Source organism: Delphinapterus leucas, chromosome 4 (genome assembly GCF_059928025.1).
Source record: "Delphinapterus leucas isolate spDelLeu-1000000601 "Yukka" chromosome 4, BTC_Dleu_Yukka2, whole genome shotgun sequence".
NCBI lineage: Eukaryota > Metazoa > Chordata > Mammalia > Artiodactyla > Monodontidae > Delphinapterus > Delphinapterus leucas.
Window position 1 is genome coordinate 80508245 of NC_143132.1, and position 18957 is coordinate 80527201.

Here is an 18957-nt window from a genome sequence, read left to right on the forward strand (position 1 = left end):
TGCGAAGGCTAAAGAGGTCCGTAGGGTGGTGTTCCCGAAATCCACTCGATGATGCCAGTGTGCCCGGGCACAGGGACGACGTGGCCAGGGCCAGTGCACTACTCATAGTGGAATCACTGTTCCAGTTACCAAAGGAGCAAATCAGATTCTCTCGGTATTACCAGTAGGTCATACTTCTATCCCTGTCAGAAAAATGAAGATCCTACCATAAGCTTGGTCTAACCCACAAGTGCAAAGTACCCCATGGCATTCTGAAAAGCTTGCAGGGCACAGCAAATGAAAGAGGTTCACTATGGCATCCAAGACAGCTCCTGAAGTGTCCCATTTAGGAACACGAGCCCCAGGAAGGGTCACAAACCTGGTTGGTGGCAGAGGTGGAAAAGAGGTCATAGAGCTAAACTGAACCCCATATTTTCTATTAAAAATTTAAAAAGCGCTTTGTCAAAAATAATGTCTTAAATCCAGCCAAGATCAAACAGACCATCTTTTTAAAGATCTACTCACTCCCCAGCTCTGGTTCTCTGTCCTTCTAGCTGTTTAAGCAGGGTTTGGAAGACTTGGAGAAGATTCTCTGCCTGGCAATGACCAATCTGATGGGGAGGGAACTGATGACTTCTAAGATCCATCCTAACCCTGAGCCTCTGTGATCCTGTGAGAGCTCATCTCAAGCTTATTTGATCAAACAAACTTCGGTTCACCACTGAAATCTGCACCAGATTTGGAGGTCAGCCCAAACCTCTGTTGTTCTGTTTCTCTCTGTGCGGGTTTATTTTGGGTGGTTCTTCATGCACAAAGGTGGCATCAGGAGAAGAGGGGTAGGAGTGGATTTTGGCTCAATGTAAGAGGACCTAACGGAAAATACCCACAGAATTAAGGGAAGAAGGCCTCCCTCTTTATTTCAATTCTAACGTCTATACCAAACCTCAGGAATCTAGACATCTCATTCACAAAAACAACCCTATCCTCAATCCCAGGACAAAATTTTTATCAAAATCGTTTAAAAGTTACATGAGATGCCCATAGTCCAAACATTATCAGATAACAGGACAGGCACACAGAACTGCAAATCGAGCAGGAAGTTTATCTTTACACAACTCAGATTGCAACAAGTTTTGTCAGAATCAGTCACTGATTTCAAAAGTGACCAGCAGTAACCACACTAGAAATGTTGATTTATCAGAAACTCCACTTGGTCAATTTTCCCATTTCACAGGTGAATAAACCTGAGAGTCCCAGCAGACAAGAATGACAAGCTCAAAAGGAGTCATTGAGAGTCGAAATAAAAGGACTATTTACAAAGTTGTAGGTCGAGTTTAACAAGGTAGAGATGGACAAGGAAAGGGACCATACCCCAGGCTTGGCCACAGCAGGGAACCAATCCCACCCCTACACCTAAGGCAGCAGGAGGAGCAGAGACCCCCCCCCCCCCCGAGGAAGCCCACCTGGTGGGAATTGCGAAGGGAATCATTACCCCAGCCTCTCCTCCTCCCCTCTGACTTCTAGGCCTGGAGGGAAAAGGGGAGTCACAGACAGGGCTGCCTGAAAGGGGCTGAAACTTAGTCAAAGGAGAGAAGGAGCCTGTGGTTACAGGTTCCTTCTGCAAGGGCGGGGAGGAGGGGGACAGACACCCTGGCCTCACTCTCCTTCTTCTTCTCAGTTTTGTACCAGCGTTACTACTGTCCAGTCCCAAATCAAAGCCAGAGAGCAAGGACATCCAGTTGACACAGTCCAAATTTCTATTTCCCCAGGCAGAGTCATAGGAAAGCACGGAGAGTGAATTTGCGGGGGACAGATGGAGAACACCCAGCACAGGTGGCTTGAGATAGGTCCTTGGTGTTGACCATGAGAAAGGAGAATGCTTTTATTCCTCAATAAATACTGATAAAGCTCGTACTCTCTGCCAGACACAGTTCTAGGTGCTGGAGACAATGGTTGTGAGCATGAAATCAAGGTCCTTGCCCTTAGAGACCTCGAGATCTACTGCAGGGAGGCAGACAATAGATAAGCACAACAACCCACATTCGAGATAATTACAGATTGTGATTAACACTATGGCACAAAATAATAACCTATAATGGAAAAGAATCTGAAAAAGAATACACACACACACACACACACACATATATATATACACACACGTATAACTGAATCACTTTGCTGTACATCTGAAACATTGTAAATCAACTATACTTCCATAAAAAAATAAAAATTAACAAAAAATACTATGACACGAATAAACTGAGCTGTGTAACAGAGACCCCGAGGGAATCTCCTTTAGATAGAGGGATTGTTCAGGGACTGCGTCTGAGCTGAGAACCACAGGGCATGGGAAGGGCCCAGGAAAGTAAATTCCAGCCAAAGGACACAGCAGTGTCAAGACCCCAAGGAGGGTAAGGACTTGGCTGGGGACAAGTGAGTGAGGGAAAGAAAAAATAAAAAGTGCAATGAAAGAGGTTGGCAGGAAGCAGATCATGCAGGCTGTGGAGGCCAGGTATGAAGTTTGGATTTTATTCTAAGATTTTTAAATCAAAGAAGAGAACTTTAAAACAGACCACTAAATTTGAGCTTATAAAAAAAGGGATCAGATCCTTGTTTGCCGAACTGTCCTTTGCTGTTGCTACTGAAAACTAAGACTTTCAACCTCAAATAGGTCTCCAGGAAATCCCTAGGAAAAATCCACAGCTACTGGGATCCCAGAAAACAAGCCTTGAAGGGGGAAGGCTGTAGAAAACAGGGGCCTCCACTTCTCTGTAACTTAGAATTAGCAGAAAAAGATGCAAATTAGAAAAGGAAGAAATAAATGCACCACGATATGCACATGATATAACTGCATGCCTAGAAAATTCAATAGAATCAGCTTGTTAGTAAATTCATAAATACATCAAAATCTACTGTGTCCAGGTATAAGAACTCTAAATAGCTAGAAATTGTGGTGAAAGAAATTTTATCATTATTTGGACCAAACGTTTCTTATATTTTCCGGTCAGCTTAATGAATCACATAACCATGTATGGAAGACTACATTCTGATTCTGGTCAGGAAAACTAGATATGATACAGATCAGGTTTGGCAAACTATGGCCCACAGGCCAAATCTGACCTGCCTTGTTTTTGTAAATAAAGTTTTATTGGAACTTAGCCAGGTACATTCATTTATTACTGTCTAGGGTCGATTTTACACTAAAATAGCAGAGTCACTGTAAGAGACACTGTATGTCCTCAAAAGAAAAAATATTTACTATCTGGCCCTTTATAGGAACAGTTTGCTCACCCCTGATATAAACCATCATGCTCTCTGAGCTGCTCAACCCAGTCTTCACTCTGCCCAAGAACTCCATCTACCCCCAGATATGCCCAAATTCCATCCCCCACCCTTGCCTTCCATCATATGGTACATGCTTACTTCTCTTCCAGCCCTTCTCACTGGCCCTTCAGAATTTGTATTTATTTATCTATCTATCTATCTATCTTGTCCCTGTTCTTTCCTTGTCCTTCAAATGTAAACTTTTTTTCTAGGTTTTCTCATCAGTCCTCTTTCCTGGACTACAACTATCACCTTGATACAAGTGACTCCTAAATCTGATCTCCCACCTTGACACTTTTTCCTGGAAGAAAATACCCAACTGCATCTATGAAGGGAAATCCACAAACACTTCAGACTCAGCACATCCAAGATGGAAACTGTCCTCCTCCAGGAGCATGCTCCCCTGTGATACAACATAGCCTGCTCCCAAGCCAGAGACCCTGGCTCCTGCCTCTCACTCGAGGTCATTTCTAGTTAGAACCAAGTTCTGTCTCTTCTACCTCATGATGCCTCTCATGTCAGACCATTTCAACCCACCTCCACTACCACTGTTCAACAGGCCTGGCGCTTCTCACTTGGATATGACGATAGTCCCTAACAGCAGAGAGGCTATACAGCAGTCCCCATGGAGAAGGGGACTCAGAGAAATGAGAAATCTCTCCAAAACACACATGATCCCATCACTCGCTTGCTCAAACACCTTCTAGGGCTCTTCGTGGCTTAAAGAATGAAATCCAAAGTCCTTAAGACCATCAACGTTCTCTAAGAACTTACCCCCGGCTACCTTTCTGACCTCATTGCTCAGCCCTCTTCACCTTGTGGGGCCCTACGGCCCAGGCAAACAGGATTATCTGTGATGCTTAAACATACTCTGCACGTTTTTCCATGCAGCCTCTGCTTCTTGCTTTTGGCTTAGTTCAGAACGCTCTTCTCCTCTCTTCCAGGGGAGCAAGTCAGGAAGAGTATCAAGGGATTATTTTAACCTGGAAAGGGATTCATTCATTATTATAAAGCTACAATGACCATGAGGCGCAAGAGCAGAGATGAGGCTAAGTGTGGGCCCCTTGGACTCAAACACCCCGGTTTCAAGTCCCAGTCTACCGTTAACCAGCTGCGTAACCTCTCTGAGTGTCTGCACTTAGCTCCTGAGTAAAATGGGAGCAATAATCGTACCTACCGCGTGGGATTACTGTGAGGATTAAAAGATCAAGGCTTGTTATGCACACAGCAGGTACACCATACATGTTACTGCTATTAATTCTAATATTTTTAAAATGTGCTACTGCTTGAAATGAATAGTCAAACAAACCTAAGATACTTTACATGTATGCGTATCAAAAACAACTGAAAATGACTGTGCCCACCATTGGCTGGTTTGTGGGGCTGCCGGAGACGCAACACATTGTTACAGTCCCTCTGGTAAACAATTTTGTAATGGACCAAAAAAAAGAGCCATAAAACATATCTTACTTTGGTCTTCTACCGCCACTCCTGAGGATATTTCCCCTTTGCAGGGCAGTAGTAGTCACTTAAGTTGTCTTCCCCAAAACCTCCTTAGCAGTACTATTTATAAGAGCAAACAGTTTGAAACCATTTGATATGTTCAACAGTTGGGACTAAGCTGGACAAATTCCAGGTGTAGTGGGAAGGCTGGGGCCTGTGGAGCTCAGAGGCCTTTAACAAAGGGACTTTCCTTTCCCTCTCCTCTTTGTATTCTAAGTTCCTCTTTGGTATTGTTGATGAGTCCATGGCTTAATAAAAGAATACATGAATGAATTCCTTAAAATTTGTTAGACTAAATGCCCAAAGGAAATAACCCTATAAAAGGCAGAACATTTGAAGCGTAGCATGCAATTTTTGTTAGATCTCAGGACCAAAATCCTTCCATGGAAATACATATTTGAAATTATAACTCCAGTCTATAGAGAAAGGTTATTTTAATTAATGTTTAGTTAAATCCATAAAACTCCAACGTTTTATGGAGTGCATAAAAATAAAGACGATAGTTCCAATTCATGGGAGTATTAAGCTCTGCCTGAAACCGCAGCACGATTCCGGCCAGGCAGAGACTATAATGACTTGGGAAGAAAGAAAGAAATGTAGTTCCATTATGGATGAACAAAAACCAATTACATTTAGTTTCTAGAAAACGAAGTCCAAAAGAAACCAAAAAAGCAAAAGCAGAAGCAGAAGTTGGGGTGGGACTGGTTATCTTGGCAGCTTTTCTTCCAAAGTGCTGCCTATTTGGAGAGTTATGAAATATGATCTCACCACTTCTTCCTGCTCTAGAGAATCCAATTTGCTTCTCCTTTTCTTCTTTTGAGAGCCTGTGCTTGGTTTCAGACCATTTTTCCTGGCAGTCAGATGAAGGAAATAAAAAAGGAGACACATGACCTCACCTGCTCCAGTACCTTCCAGAGCCTGACAGAAGAGCTAGGCTTCCTGTGCTTTGCTTTCTTTAGCCTGATTCATTTCGCAGTCAAGGAAAACACATTCTCTCAAAATAAGGGAACTAAGGAGCTTTAGGCAAATCCATAGCTCTGTGTTGTACACATGTTTACAAACCTGGATAAACTTTCTGTCTTTTTTTTTGTTTATTTTTACTGAAGTATAGTTGATTTACGATGTCGTGTTCGTTTCAGGTGTACAGCACAGTGATTCAGTGAATCTTTTTCATATTCTTTTCCCTTATAGGTTATTACAAAATATTTAGTGTAGTTCCCTGTGCTATACAGGAGGTCCTTGTTGGTTATCTGTTTTATATATAATAGTGTGTATATGTTAATCCCAAGCTCCTAATTTATCCCTAAATCTTTATTAACTGTGAAGAATTTCAAGAAAAGCAAATTGATATATTCTGACCAGTGATTTTTAACCTTTTTTGGGTCACAACTGAAAGCTATGGACACTCTCTTTGGAAAAATGCAGACTGATTTACACATATACACACATGTTATACACTCCTAATTGGCACATATTTTTGCACATGATTTTAGGGATTCATGGACCTTCCTGAAGTTGGTCCAGAGTCCCCAATTAATTCTTTTCAAAGAGAAAAACTAAAAATTACCCAGGTGGTTGAGGCCAAAAGAGACAATTAGTCGCTAATTAATCAGTAAATTACAGAATTTCAGGACCTGAAGGAAAAGTAGAAATCTATGCTTTAAATATTTTTAAATGTCAATGTAGTGTTTTGCTTATTGGTAGCAGTGGAACTTTCTTTTCAAACAAAATCTTCTGTGGAACACCAATATTTAAGACAGATCAAAATAAAGCCATTCTAGTTGATAAAGGTGCTGGAAGACTGGATCCCCACCCTCTCCACTGCCCCCGTGCCACCTCTAACTCACGAAGGACAGTTGAGTAACACTGATCTGGGCCCGCTCCGCCAGTCCATGGAGCCATACTGGGACTCCTAGTCTCCAGTACTGTCCACATGCCCAGATGCTCCACGTGAGTGAGCACTGGCTGCTCAGATAACAGTCTTAACACCCCAGAACCCACCTATTTCTTGACCCAGTTGGGAGGACTTCAGAGATCCCGCAGATGAGACGACAGCACACCTGCCCCACGGCCCAGCCTTGGTCCTAATGTTCTCCTTAGGCAGGTAACCCTCCCATTCAGAGGTGTTGAAGGGAAAATCTGTGGCCTCTACCATTGAAACGTTCACGTGGTCCCGAAGGTGGCAAAGCAGGGCCTCTGCACTGAACTTAACACCAGGCCCTGGCCCCTTGTAGGACACTTTGTACTTGTTCATGCTCAGATAATTCTTCCAGATCTTTTGCAGCCTGGGGATAAGGTTTTTGGTGGAGCTGTCCTTGTTCCACACCTGGAAGGTAGCCTCCGGCTTGGCCTTGGGACCACTGAGGGCCTGGCTGCCCCTCTGGGGGTTGTGGGTGCCGCTTGAAGACACAGACTGGGAACCAGACCTCAACACCTGGAATTCCTTGGTTTGCAGTTTAAGGGACTCATAGTAACTCCCTTTCTTCTTTTCCTTCCATACACAGATGATTGCAAACAGGAGAAAGGCCAGCACACAGCAGCTGAACTTTTTCTTCAAGCTGGTGTGAATCATAATGAAAGACATGTTCAAGGAAGCCACGCTGTCCTGAGCAGGAAAACAGGCCTAAAAAAAAAGTGAGACAAGGCAGAAAATGATGTAAAGAATATCTAAAAGTAATGACGGGCTGAGCAATGGCTTTAGAGTGACAAGAATTGAATTCCAGTCCAGGTCTATCTCCCACCAGGTCTGCAACCTTCAGCAAGTCTTAAAAAAAAAACAAACACCCTCAGTTTGGGCTTGAAATGTAGAAAGTAGTGCTCAGACACTCCCGTCTTCCTCTCCGAGCTGTGAGCACTTTATGGACTCGCCCACCACTCCTTTGTACTCCCTGAACCTTAGTTTCCTGTTTTCTTGGTCTAGCTCCCTGACTGCTCTCTGAGCTTCTTGAGGTCAGGAATCACATTTTACACATTCGGTTTGTAGGGCCTTACACTATTTGTTCAGGGAAGGGATACATGCTTGAAAAACTAAAAGAAAAAGGCAGAGCAGGCTGAGGGGTCTACATCACAAGAAGCCAAACTCCCTAAAAAGACCCAGCCTCCTTTTAAAGTTGCCAGAAAGAGACCTCTTGTCATAGACAGTGTCATAGATTTGTGATGCACCTCTCTGAGGCAGGGGTCCCCAACCCCCGGGCCGAGGACCGCTACTAGGAACCGGCCACACAGCAGGAGGCGAGTGGCGGGCAAGCGAGCAAAACTTCATCTGCTGCTCCCCATTGCTCCCCGTGGCTCGCATTACCGCCTGAACCAACCATCCCCCCACACCCCGCCCTCCCCCTCCCATCCATGGAAACATTGTCTTCCACGAAACCGGTCCCTGGTGCCAAAAAGGTCAGGGACCACTGCTCTAAGGGCTCTGGTGCTAGACTCCTGCGTGAGAAGAAAGCCAAGGGTCAGCTTCACAATATAACATTCAGATTTAGGGAGTTCTGCATGAGTACTAGCAAGTGGCAGGAAACTGACTCACCTCACGGTGGAAGATGGGAACTCCTAATAAAATAGCAGATATGTGACCAATTAAGGAAATGAAAATAAAAATGCATTAAGCACACAAGAGGTTATTTCATTCAATTTCATCATAAACTGGGGGCACTGTGATGTACAGCTTCAGTGAGCACTGTGTTTATAATAGTCTAATATGAAGGGCATCTCCTGAGCTGTGCAGGAAGGCCCTGACCATTACCACCCATGAAGGTGCTATAATCCCGATTCTTATACATAAGCCATCTGAGGCTCTGAGAAATTAAGAGAAATGCCTAGGATCACAGAGTTGAGTGAATGGTAGCACTGAGATTCAAATCCAAGTGCACTTGATTCCCTAATCCAAGACTCTTTCACTGTATCATGTACAGAACTGCTGAAAGTTCTGGAAAATGGATTTCACTAAGCAAATAGAGCCTGAACAGGCCCCTTTATATCTGGGTAAAGACCTACTTAGTTTTCCCAGAATTTATTGTGAAACTGAACAGAAAATGGAAGTACTTTGAACTCAAACAATGTCTGTATCTTCTGGAAAACATTAAATTCTTCCCTAAGTATCTAGGTTTATTTACCGTAATGAGTCTAAGCAATCACCCCCAGGGTTTTGCTAACTGATTAGGCATCTATACAACAGTAATTAATACAACATTGTAAATCAACCATACTTCAATTAAAAAAATTCAGGAAAATAAAAATCTGTAGCCCATATCAATGAAGCCTGCTCCTAAGGATATCAGGGATAAGGTGGTAGGAGTACTGAACTGGGTATCACAAAACCTGGCTTCTTGTCCCCATTCTTGGTGACCCTAGGCAAGCCTCTTAACCTCTCTGCACCTAAGTTTCTGTGTAGTAACCATCTCTGCCCTGTCTCATTCACTGAGTGCTGGGAAGACCAAACGAGAATGGTGTTCATGGGCTTTGAACTAGGTAAATGTAAAGGCACAGAAGGTTAGAGCAGCCCCTAGGCATGAGGGCCACGTTGAGGCAAGGTGGGACAGCAAACGATGGTGGAGTGGAGCACTGGCCATGGCTCATCAAGCTGAACTTCGGGTCGTTCATCAAATATAGCTAAAGTATAATTGTAATTGAAGTATAGTGCAGTTATAATATTAGTTACAGGTGTGAAACTTAGTGATTTGATATTTTTATAGATTATGTACCACCATTACAATATTATTGACTATAATCTCTGTGCAGTACATTACATCCCTGTGACTTATTTATTTTATAACTGGTAATTTGTACCTCAAATATCCTTTACCTATTTCTCCCATCCCCTCCACTGCCCTTCCCTCTGGCAATCACTAGATTGTTCTCTGTATCTGTGAGTCCATTTCTGTTTTGTTTGTTTGGTTTTTTAGATTCCACATATAAGTGAAAACATACAGTATTTGTCTTTCTCTGTCTGACTTATTTCACTTAGCAGAATACCCCTTAGGCCCATCCATATCTCAAAATGCAAGATTTCATTCTTTTTTATGGCTGAGTAATATTCATTGTGTGTGTATATGTATGTATATATCACATATTCTTTATCCATTCACTCAGGATGCTTCCATATCTTGGCAATTGCAAATTATAAATAATTCTTCAGTGAACATTGGAGTGCATAAATCTTTTGAATTAGTGTTTTTGTTTTCTAGGATAAATACCCAGGAGTGGAATTGCTGGATTATATGGTGGCCCTATTTTTAATTTTTTTAAGAAAACTCCATACTGTTTTCTGTAGTGGATGCACAAATTTATATCCCCACCAACAGTGTACAAGGGTTTCCTTTTCTCCACATCCTTGCCAACACTTATGTCTTGTCCTTTTGATGATAGCCATTCTGACAGGTGTGATGTGCTATCTCTTTGTGGTTTTGATTTGCATTTCCCTGATGATTAGTGATCGTGAGTGCTTGTCTTCTTTGTCTGAGATTAACTGACCATATGTGCATGGGTTTATTTCAGTCTCTCAATTCTGTTCCATTGATCTATGTGTCTGATTTTTTTTTTTTTTTTGGCCAGTACCATACTGTTTTGATTACTGCAGCTTTGTAGTATAGTTGGAAGTCAGGGAGCCTACCACCTCTAGCTATATTCTTTCTTAAAATTGTTTTGGCTATTTGGGTTCTTTTGTGGTTCAATACAAATTTTAGGATTACTTGTCCTAGATATGTGAAAAATGTCATGGGTATTCTGATAAGGATTACATTGAATCTGTAGATTGCTTTGGGTAGCATGGACATTTTAACAATATTAATTCTCCTGATCCATGAGCAAGCACAGTATATCTTTCCATTTGTTTGTGTTGTCTTCAATTTCTTTTATCAATGTCATAATTTTCAGAGTATAGGTCTTCATCCTCTTGGTTACATTTATTCCTAGGTATTTTATTCTTGTGATATGATTGTAAATGGGATTCTTTTCTTGATTTCTCTTTCTGATAATTTATTATTAGTGTATAGAAATGCAAGAAATTTCTGTATATTAATTTTGTAGCCTGCAACTTTACTGAACTCATTGATTAGTTCTAAGTTTTTGGTGGCATCTTTAGGGTTTCCTATACATAAAATCATGTCACCTGCCAATAGTGATAGTTTTACTTCTTTCCCTCCAATTTAGATTCCTTTTATTTCTTTTCCTTTTCTGATTTCAGTGGCTAAGACTTCCAGTACTATGCTGAATAAAGGTGACGAGAGTGGGGATCACAGAGAAAATGCTTTCAGCTTTTCACTGTTGAGTATGATATTAGCTGTGGGTTTGTCATAAATGGCCTTTATCATAATAATAATTATTATTATAAATGGGATGTTCCCTCTATACCCACTTTGTTGAGAGTTTTTATCATGAATAGATGTTAAATTTTGTCAAATGCTTTTTTTTCTGCATCTATTGAGATGATCATGTGATTTTTAGCCTTCATTTTGTTCATGTGGTGTATCACATTGATTTGTGGATATTGAACCATCCTTGAATCCCTGGAGTAAATCTCACTAGATCATGATGTATGATTCTTCTAATGTATTGTTAAATTCAGCTTCTAATATTTTGAAGACTTTTGCATCTATGCATCAGGGATATTGGCCTGTAATTTTCTTTTTTTGTAGTGTCTTTTTTAGTTTGTGTATCAGGGTAAAGTTGGCCTCATAGAAGGAGTTTGGAAGTGTTCCCTCCTCTTCTATTTTTTTTTTTTTTTTTGAATAGTTTGAGAAGGATAGGTATTAACTCTTCTTTAAATGTTTGGTAATTCCCCTGTGAAGCTGTCTGGTCCTGAACTTTTGTTTGTTGGGTTTTTTGTTTGTTTGCTTGCTTGATTTCTGATTCAATTTCATTGCTAGAAATTTGAACTGTTCAGATTTTCTATTTCTTCCTGATTCGGTCTTGGAATACTATATGTTTCTAGGAATTTATACATCTCTTATAGGTTGTCCAATTTGTTGGTATATAATTGTTCAAAGTATTCTGATTGTTTGTATTTGTGATATTGGTTGTAACTTGTCTATCATTTCTGATTTTATTCAATTGGGCCCTCTCTCTTTTTTTCTTAATAAGCCTAGCTCAAGTTTTGTCAATTATATTTATCTTTGCAAAGGACAAGCTCTTCATTTCATTGATCATTTCTATGATTTTTTAGTCTCTATTTCATTTGTTTTTCCTCTGATCTTTATCATTTCCTTCCTTCTACTAACTTTGAGCTTTGTTTGTTCTTCTTTTTGTGATTCCTCTGGGTGTAAAATTAGGTTGTTTACTTCAGATGTTTCTTATTTCTTGAGGTATGCCTGTATCACTATAAACTTCTCTCTTAGAACTCCTTTTGCTGCATCCCATAGATTTTGGATTATGTTTCTATTGACACTCATCTCAAGGTACCTTTTTATTTCTTCTTTGATTTCTTCATTGACCCATTGGTTTTTAGTAGCATGTTGTTCAGTCTTTACATATTTGTGTTTTTCCAGTCTTCTTCCTGCAATTGATTTCCAGCTTCATACCATTGTTTGAAAAGATGTTTGATATGATTTCAGTCTTCTTAAATTCATTGAAATTTGTTCTGTGGACTAGCATGTAATCTATCCTGGAGAATGTTCCATGGGCACTTTAAAAGAACGTGTATTCTGCTGTTTTGGGATGGAATGTTCTATTGATATCTATTAAGTCCGTTTGGTCTAATGTGTTTTAAGGCCAATGTTTCTTTATTGATTTTCTATCTGGATAATCTATTCATTGATGTAAGTGGGGTATTAAAGCCCCCTACTATTACTGTGTTACTTTCAATTTCTCCCTTTATGTTTACTGATATTTGCTTTAAGAATTTAGGTGTTCCTATCTTTACAAATGTTATGTCCTCTTCTTAGACTGACCCCTTTATCATTATGTAATGCCCTTCTATGTCTTTTGTTATAATTTTTGTTTTAAAGTCTATTTTGTCTGATATGAGTATTGTTACCCCAGATTTCTTTCCATTTCCTTTTGCATGGAATATCATTTTCCATCCTTTCATTTTCAGTCTGTTTGTCTTTAGTTCTGAAGTGAGTCTCTTGTAGGCAGCATATATATGTCTTTTTTTTTTTAATCCATTTGGCTTCCCTATGTTTTTTTTTTTTTTTTGCAGTACACAGGCCTCTCACTGTTGTGGCCTCTCCCGTTGCGGAGTACAGGCTCCGGATGCACAGGCTCACTGGCCATGGCTCACGGGCCCAGCCGCTCTGCGGCATGTGGGATCTTCCCAGACCGGGGCATGAACCCGCGTCCCCTGCACTGGCAGGTGGACTCTCAACCACTGCGCCACCAGGGGAGCCCCCTATGTCGTTTGATTGAGGTATTTAATCCATTTACATTTAAAGTGATTATTGATAGGTGTGTACTTATTTCCATTGTTACTGTTCCAAGTTGTTTTTCTTCTCTGTTCTTTTCTTCTTCTTTTAGTCTCTTCTCTTGTGGTTTGATGCTTTTCTTTGGTGCTGTTTCTTTTTTTTCCTCTCTTTTTTTTTTCATGTGTGTGTGGTGTGTATGTGTGTGTATCTATTGTAAGTTTTGTTTTATGGTTACCATGAAGTTCACATATATTTATATACAGATAGATACACAGATATAGATTTATTTTAATCTGGTAGTTGTTTAATTTTCAACATATTCTAAAAGCTCTATGTTTTTTACTGTCCAATATTTCATATTTTTGACGTCATATTTTACATCTTTTGTGTATCCCTTAACTATTATTGCAGTTACAGTTGATCTTACAAATTTTGTCTTTTAACCTTTATACTAGATTTTCAAGTAGTTGATCCATTGTCTTTTCTATATATTGCCTTTACCAGTGAGATTTTCTTCCTTCGTATATTTTTTTATTTCTTGCTATAACCTTACTTTTTCACTTAAAGAAGGTGTTCACTTAACGTACCTTGTAAGGCCAGTTTAGTGGTGACCTCTTTTAGATTTCTGTTTGTCTCGGAAACTCTTTATCTCTTCTCCAATTCTGAATGACAACCTTGCTGGATAGAGTATCTTTGGTTGTAGGGTTTTTTTCTTTCAGCACTTTACATATATGATGGCACTCCCTTCTAGCCTGCAAAGTTTCTGCTGAAAAATCAGTTGATAGTATTAAGGGGGTTCCCTTGTATGTTACTCTTCGTTTTCCTCTTGCTGCCTTCGAAATTCTGTCTTTAATTTTTCCCTTTTAATTATGACCTCTTGATATGTAACCTATAATGGAATAAAATCTGAAAAAAAATTAACTAAATCACTTTGCTATACACTTGATTTACAATATTGTATTAGTTTCAATTATATTTCAATTAAAATTTTTAAAAAGTAATAAATCTCTATTGCAGTGTGAAAAAAATATATGTTGTGATATGGATCTTTTGGGGTTCATTTTGTTTGGGACTCTCTATGATTCCTGGACCTGGATATCTGTTCTTTCCCCAGGTTAGTAAAGTTTTCAGCCATTATTTCATCAAATATGGTTTTTTTTCCTACCCCTTTTTCCCCCTCTTATCCTTCTGGGACCCCTATAATGCAAATGTTAGTATGCTTGATGTTGCCCCAGAGCTCCAGTAAGCAATTCTCAATTTTTAAAATTCTTTTCTCTTTTTGATGCTCTGATTGGGTGATTTCCACTATTCTGTCTTCCAGGTCACTTACATGTTCTGTGTCACCTAATCTGCTGCTGATTCCCTCTAGTGTATTTTTTTTCATTTCAGTTATTGTATTCTTCATCTGTGACTGGTTATTTTTTATATTTTCTAATTCTTTGTTGAAGTTCTCATATTCCTCTATTCTCCTGAGTTTGGTGAGCATATTTATGACCCTTGCTTTGAACTCTGTATGGTGTATGAGGTAAATTACAATTACTATGTCAGTTTCATTGTTTGTTTGTTTGTTTGTTTTCTGGGGTTTTATCTTGTTTTTCATTTGGAACATATTACTCTGTCCCCAGGATGCACCAGCGGCCGCCATCTTGGGAAGTGCTGGAACTGCAGGGGCTAGAGTTACAGCCTGGTGTGGGCCAGGACTTCTCCCAGGGTGCACCAGGGGCTGCCACCTCGGTAAATGGGGGACAGTTGGAGGAGCCACGTACAGGCTGAGGGGTAGCATGGGGTGTGCTGGTGTGGTCTTGGCTGGCTGGCTAGAATGTCAAGTGCTTTTCAATCCACTGCCTCTGCACTGGGACTGGGAGCAAGTAAGTTTGTGCACAAGCTCTTTAAGAGCATAGTCTCAGTTTCCTACAGCCCTCCAGCTTGCCCAGCCATAAGTTTGACTTCTTCCTGGTGCTGGTCCCCAGGGCTGGGGCCCCCAATGTGGGGCTTGAACCGTTTGCTCTTAGGAAGGATCTCCAAGTTTGTGATATCCTCTTCCTCTGTCGGTCACTTGCCAGAGGTGTGGGTCCTGACTGAATCACGTCTCTGCCCCCTCCTACCCATCTTGATGTGTTTTTTCTTTATATCCTTAGTTGTATCAGAGCTATTCTGCTAGTCTTCAGGTCGTTCTCAGAGAAAGTTGTAGTTTTGCTGTGTCTGTGGGAGGAGGTGAGCTCAGGGTCCTCCTACTCCACCATCTTGATCCCACCTCATGGGGACTCTAATTTAAGCACCAAACAGTGCTTCCTACCGCCACAGACCTCAGGAACCAGTGACTCTAGGGAGGATGGGTGCTTACCTTGGGCCACCGAAGTTTTGGAAGTGATGAAATGTACACAGAGGGAGAATTCAAACATGAGATCATGAAATGGGGCAGGCACTTGTTGCATCATCAGAAAACTAAGCAATTCAATTTCTCCAGACACCCAACACAGCTAATCACAGGACACTAAGACAGCTGAGGAAAAACTAGAAAAGAAGGGAAAGTAGCATTTGAGAAGCGCCTACTATATGGTAGGCACTCTACCTGCTTTATCTCATTTAATTTTTACTATACCACTATGGGATAGGTATTAACAACCCCTCTTGAGAAAATGAGGAAACAGGCTTAGCAAGGATACAGGGCTTCTCTGAAGTCAATAGCTAATCAGTGCTAGAACTAGGATTCGAACCCAGGTCTATCTGACTAAAAGTCCATGGTCTTTGGACTAAAGAACAGGCATTGTGAAAAAGCACAGTGAATAGTCAGTGTTGAGCAACTAGGACTTAGAAATCAGGATCTCTAGTGACACAACTGCTGGAAAGGTACAGAATAAACACCCTCGCTATCAGCACTGACACTACTAATGTGCACTGTTTCACCAGTCAGGCAACTCTTTCACAGCAATTAGGTTTATGAGACCCAGTACGACCCTGTGAGATGAGCAGAGAAAACTTTATTAGTTCCATTTACAACTGAAGAAACTACGGTTTTGTAAATATAGATAATTTTCAAAGCTGCATGAGTGATTTGGAAATGATGGAGTTGGGACTTAACTTTTATGTGTATGAGTGAAATAAGACAGGAGTTAGGGAGGTGGCGCCTGGTTCACTGTCTCACTGGGCTGAGGCTCAGAGGGGTTTGTGTTCGACTACCTGCCAGCACCTACTCTCCAAGGTTGAGTTTCCCAGGAAAGAAGAATTCCCCAAACCTTCAACCATAACACAGTCTTACAACTTTAAGAAAGCCTCAGCCTTCAAGGTCAGTGCTCTGTCGTGAGTGCCTCAGGGAACTCATGTGAAACCTCGTGTCAGGGCTCCCAATTCTCTTGACCACCACCCTCTGTTGAGGTTCCAAGTCTACCAGCTGGCTGGAGCTTCTGGTCATAGGCACTTAGAGCTTCACTCTCATCTCTCAAGCTGCTCTAGAGAGACAAGGACTCGAAGAAGTTTCATCTAAGCAGCCCAAACTGAAGGAAAGGAGAAGTAAATATTTCTCCCCAGAGTCTTTGGGAAATCAGTCCAAGTTTTTAATTTCCCAATCACATCCCAGATTGCCTTCTTAAGCCTCTAGGGCTCTGCACTGCTGTAATCTCTCCCCTTGTCCATTTGCCTGGCAACCAGACAGCATTACCTTTCTGCTTCTGGCCTCCTGTGGAGCCCACCTCCCGTTCTTGTTCTTGCTCCCTGCTGCTTGCGTCTAGTGTTTAGTAATGCTTGCTTTCATGCTGACCCCCTGCTAGAGGGAAACTCCTCCTGGCTCATTTCTGACACTCCAGTGCCCGGCACCATGCCTGGAACACAGTGGGTATTCAATAAAGGGTTCTTGAATTGATGGGACTGTATCAACGAACACTTACGAGCCCACCAGGCTTCTAGAAGAATAAGTAACAACTCGCATTATCACATACAGAGAACAAGCCAACACTGAACCAACAGAAAGAAAAATCCCAGCCAAAGTAGGGCTCCCACCCTAGGCTACTCATCAATAGATGCCCAGTAGCAAATGCAGGGCTTGGCCATAGTAGGTGCTTTAAAAGGCAGACTGAACTACAGAATAACTTTAAATCTTATATTTATAGTTTATAGAAATAGGCAAATCACTTATCTCCACCCTCATTGACTAAGGACTAAAAAAAAAAGAAGAAAACAGCAAAGCTGTAGCCAGACCTTCAGCCCCTCCGTGGCTCCTCACCAGCGCACTCTGCCATGCCGATCCCAAATAGAAAATGGACCCCGGTGCTGCCTCTATATCCCACGCCTCCAGGTGTTCCTTACCTGCTTCTGGCTAATCCCCCTGGGGCTGCAGGCCCTCCAGGTCCTCAGGAACCAGCACTATTCCCCATGGGAGGAATGTTTGCTTTATTGGGTCTGGAGGCCAAGGCTCATTTTTCTCAGGATGATCAAAAAGCATCTACAAAGGAGGAAAAAAAAAAAAAAAAAGATGAGTTAAGTGCCGTTTTCCAGCAGGGGCAGAGTTAAAGATTAACAAGATAGACAGGGACGTCTGCTACACTCCAGTGCGGGCCCTGGAAGCCCCAAGGGCTCAGAAAAAGAGAGACAAAAGCCAATTACAGGTGCAGTGCTCTGGGTCCATAAACAGCACAGAGAGCCTAGAAGTAGTCTGATACTACATGAGAACATAAGCAAGCACCACAGACCAACCTGGGAAGAAAGGGTTGTTTAGTCACTGGTTTGAGCATAACATAAACAGCAATTTGGGAAAGAGAGGATTCAGTTCATCCCCAAATGAACTCTAAACAAACTTTTAAAAAATTATTTTCAAAGAATATTTAATGATACATGAAAATTCTATCAGTATAATGTTAACTGAAATTCAGAAAAAATACATTTTTTAGAATTCACATGTGAGAAAGAGAAAGGACAAAAAAAAAAAAAAATACACCCTGGATGGTAGAATAAGGAGTAATGAGGGTTTTCATTTTTTATAATTTTTTTGTATATTCCAAAATTTCTAAAGTGTACACATGTTAGTCTTAGAGTTGGAAAAAATTATAAAAATATAATTTTTAAAAGCTAAAAATAGAACTCTATATTTGTTAGTTCTCTTCTTTCTGATGGAATGTAGAAAAATAACAAAGGAAAAGTTTAATAGTCAGTTGCATGAAAATTCCAACTTGTATACAATAAAAAATACTGTAATAAAAAGGAAGATAAACTCAAGGTGTGCAAAGGGTTCAAACAGTAAAAGCCTCTAGAAATGAACAGGCAATCAACAGGAACAGACAAATCACAAAACAGAAAATACAATTAATGAGCATATGAAATTATGATTACTCTTGAGAGAAACTCAAAAGAGCCAACTGAACATTAAGATACTAGTTTGTAAAATTAACATTAACCAGCAGTTTTCAAAATGATTAATACTCATTGCCAGGCAGATTGTAATGAAGTTGGTATATTTCAAGAGAGCAGTAGAAATTAACTTTTTTAGAAAGTAATCATGCCATAGAATTAAGAGCTCATGACTATGAACCAACTTATTGTACTTCCAGGAAAAAAAAAAACTGAATAAATAATTCAAAGGGAGAAAAGGTTATATATTTCAGTTTCCTCATATATAAAATAATTCCCTACCTTACATGGCTGTGGTGAGAATTGGAAGAAGATTCATGAAGTAAAGAATGAGTTTTATAAAGCAATATGCATGTGCAAAAAGAAAAATAGCTTTCAGTTTCAAAATGATTTATAATGGTGAAAAATCTACGGTTAAGGGACTTCCCTGGCAGTCCCGTGGTCAGACAGAACTTCGCCCTCCAATGCAGGGGGT

General features: G+C 40.7%; 1 protein-coding gene across 10 annotated transcripts in view; it reads right to left on the minus strand.

The window, feature by feature from the left end:
- ST6GAL1 (ST6 beta-galactoside alpha-2,6-sialyltransferase 1) overlaps positions 1 to 18957 on the minus strand; it is a 140284-nt gene that overhangs the window by 26021 nt on the left and 95306 nt on the right. For 8 of the 10 annotated variants that reach the window (XM_089910704.1, XM_022569958.3, XM_089910700.1 and 5 more), the window contains 3 exons: positions 17445 to 17580; positions 15487 to 15656; positions 6808 to 7429 (listed from right to left, as the gene is read on the minus strand). In XM_089910704.1, the coding sequence (XP_089766830.1) occupies positions 6808 to 7429; positions 15487 to 15552 (688 nt within the window). In that variant the 5' untranslated portion in view covers positions 15553 to 15656; positions 17445 to 17580. Of the gene's footprint in view, positions 1 to 6807; positions 7430 to 13729; positions 14015 to 15486; positions 15657 to 17444; positions 17581 to 18957 lie in introns of those variants that run through there. The other 2 variants (XM_022569968.3, XM_089910705.1) reach the window with 2 other exon arrangements.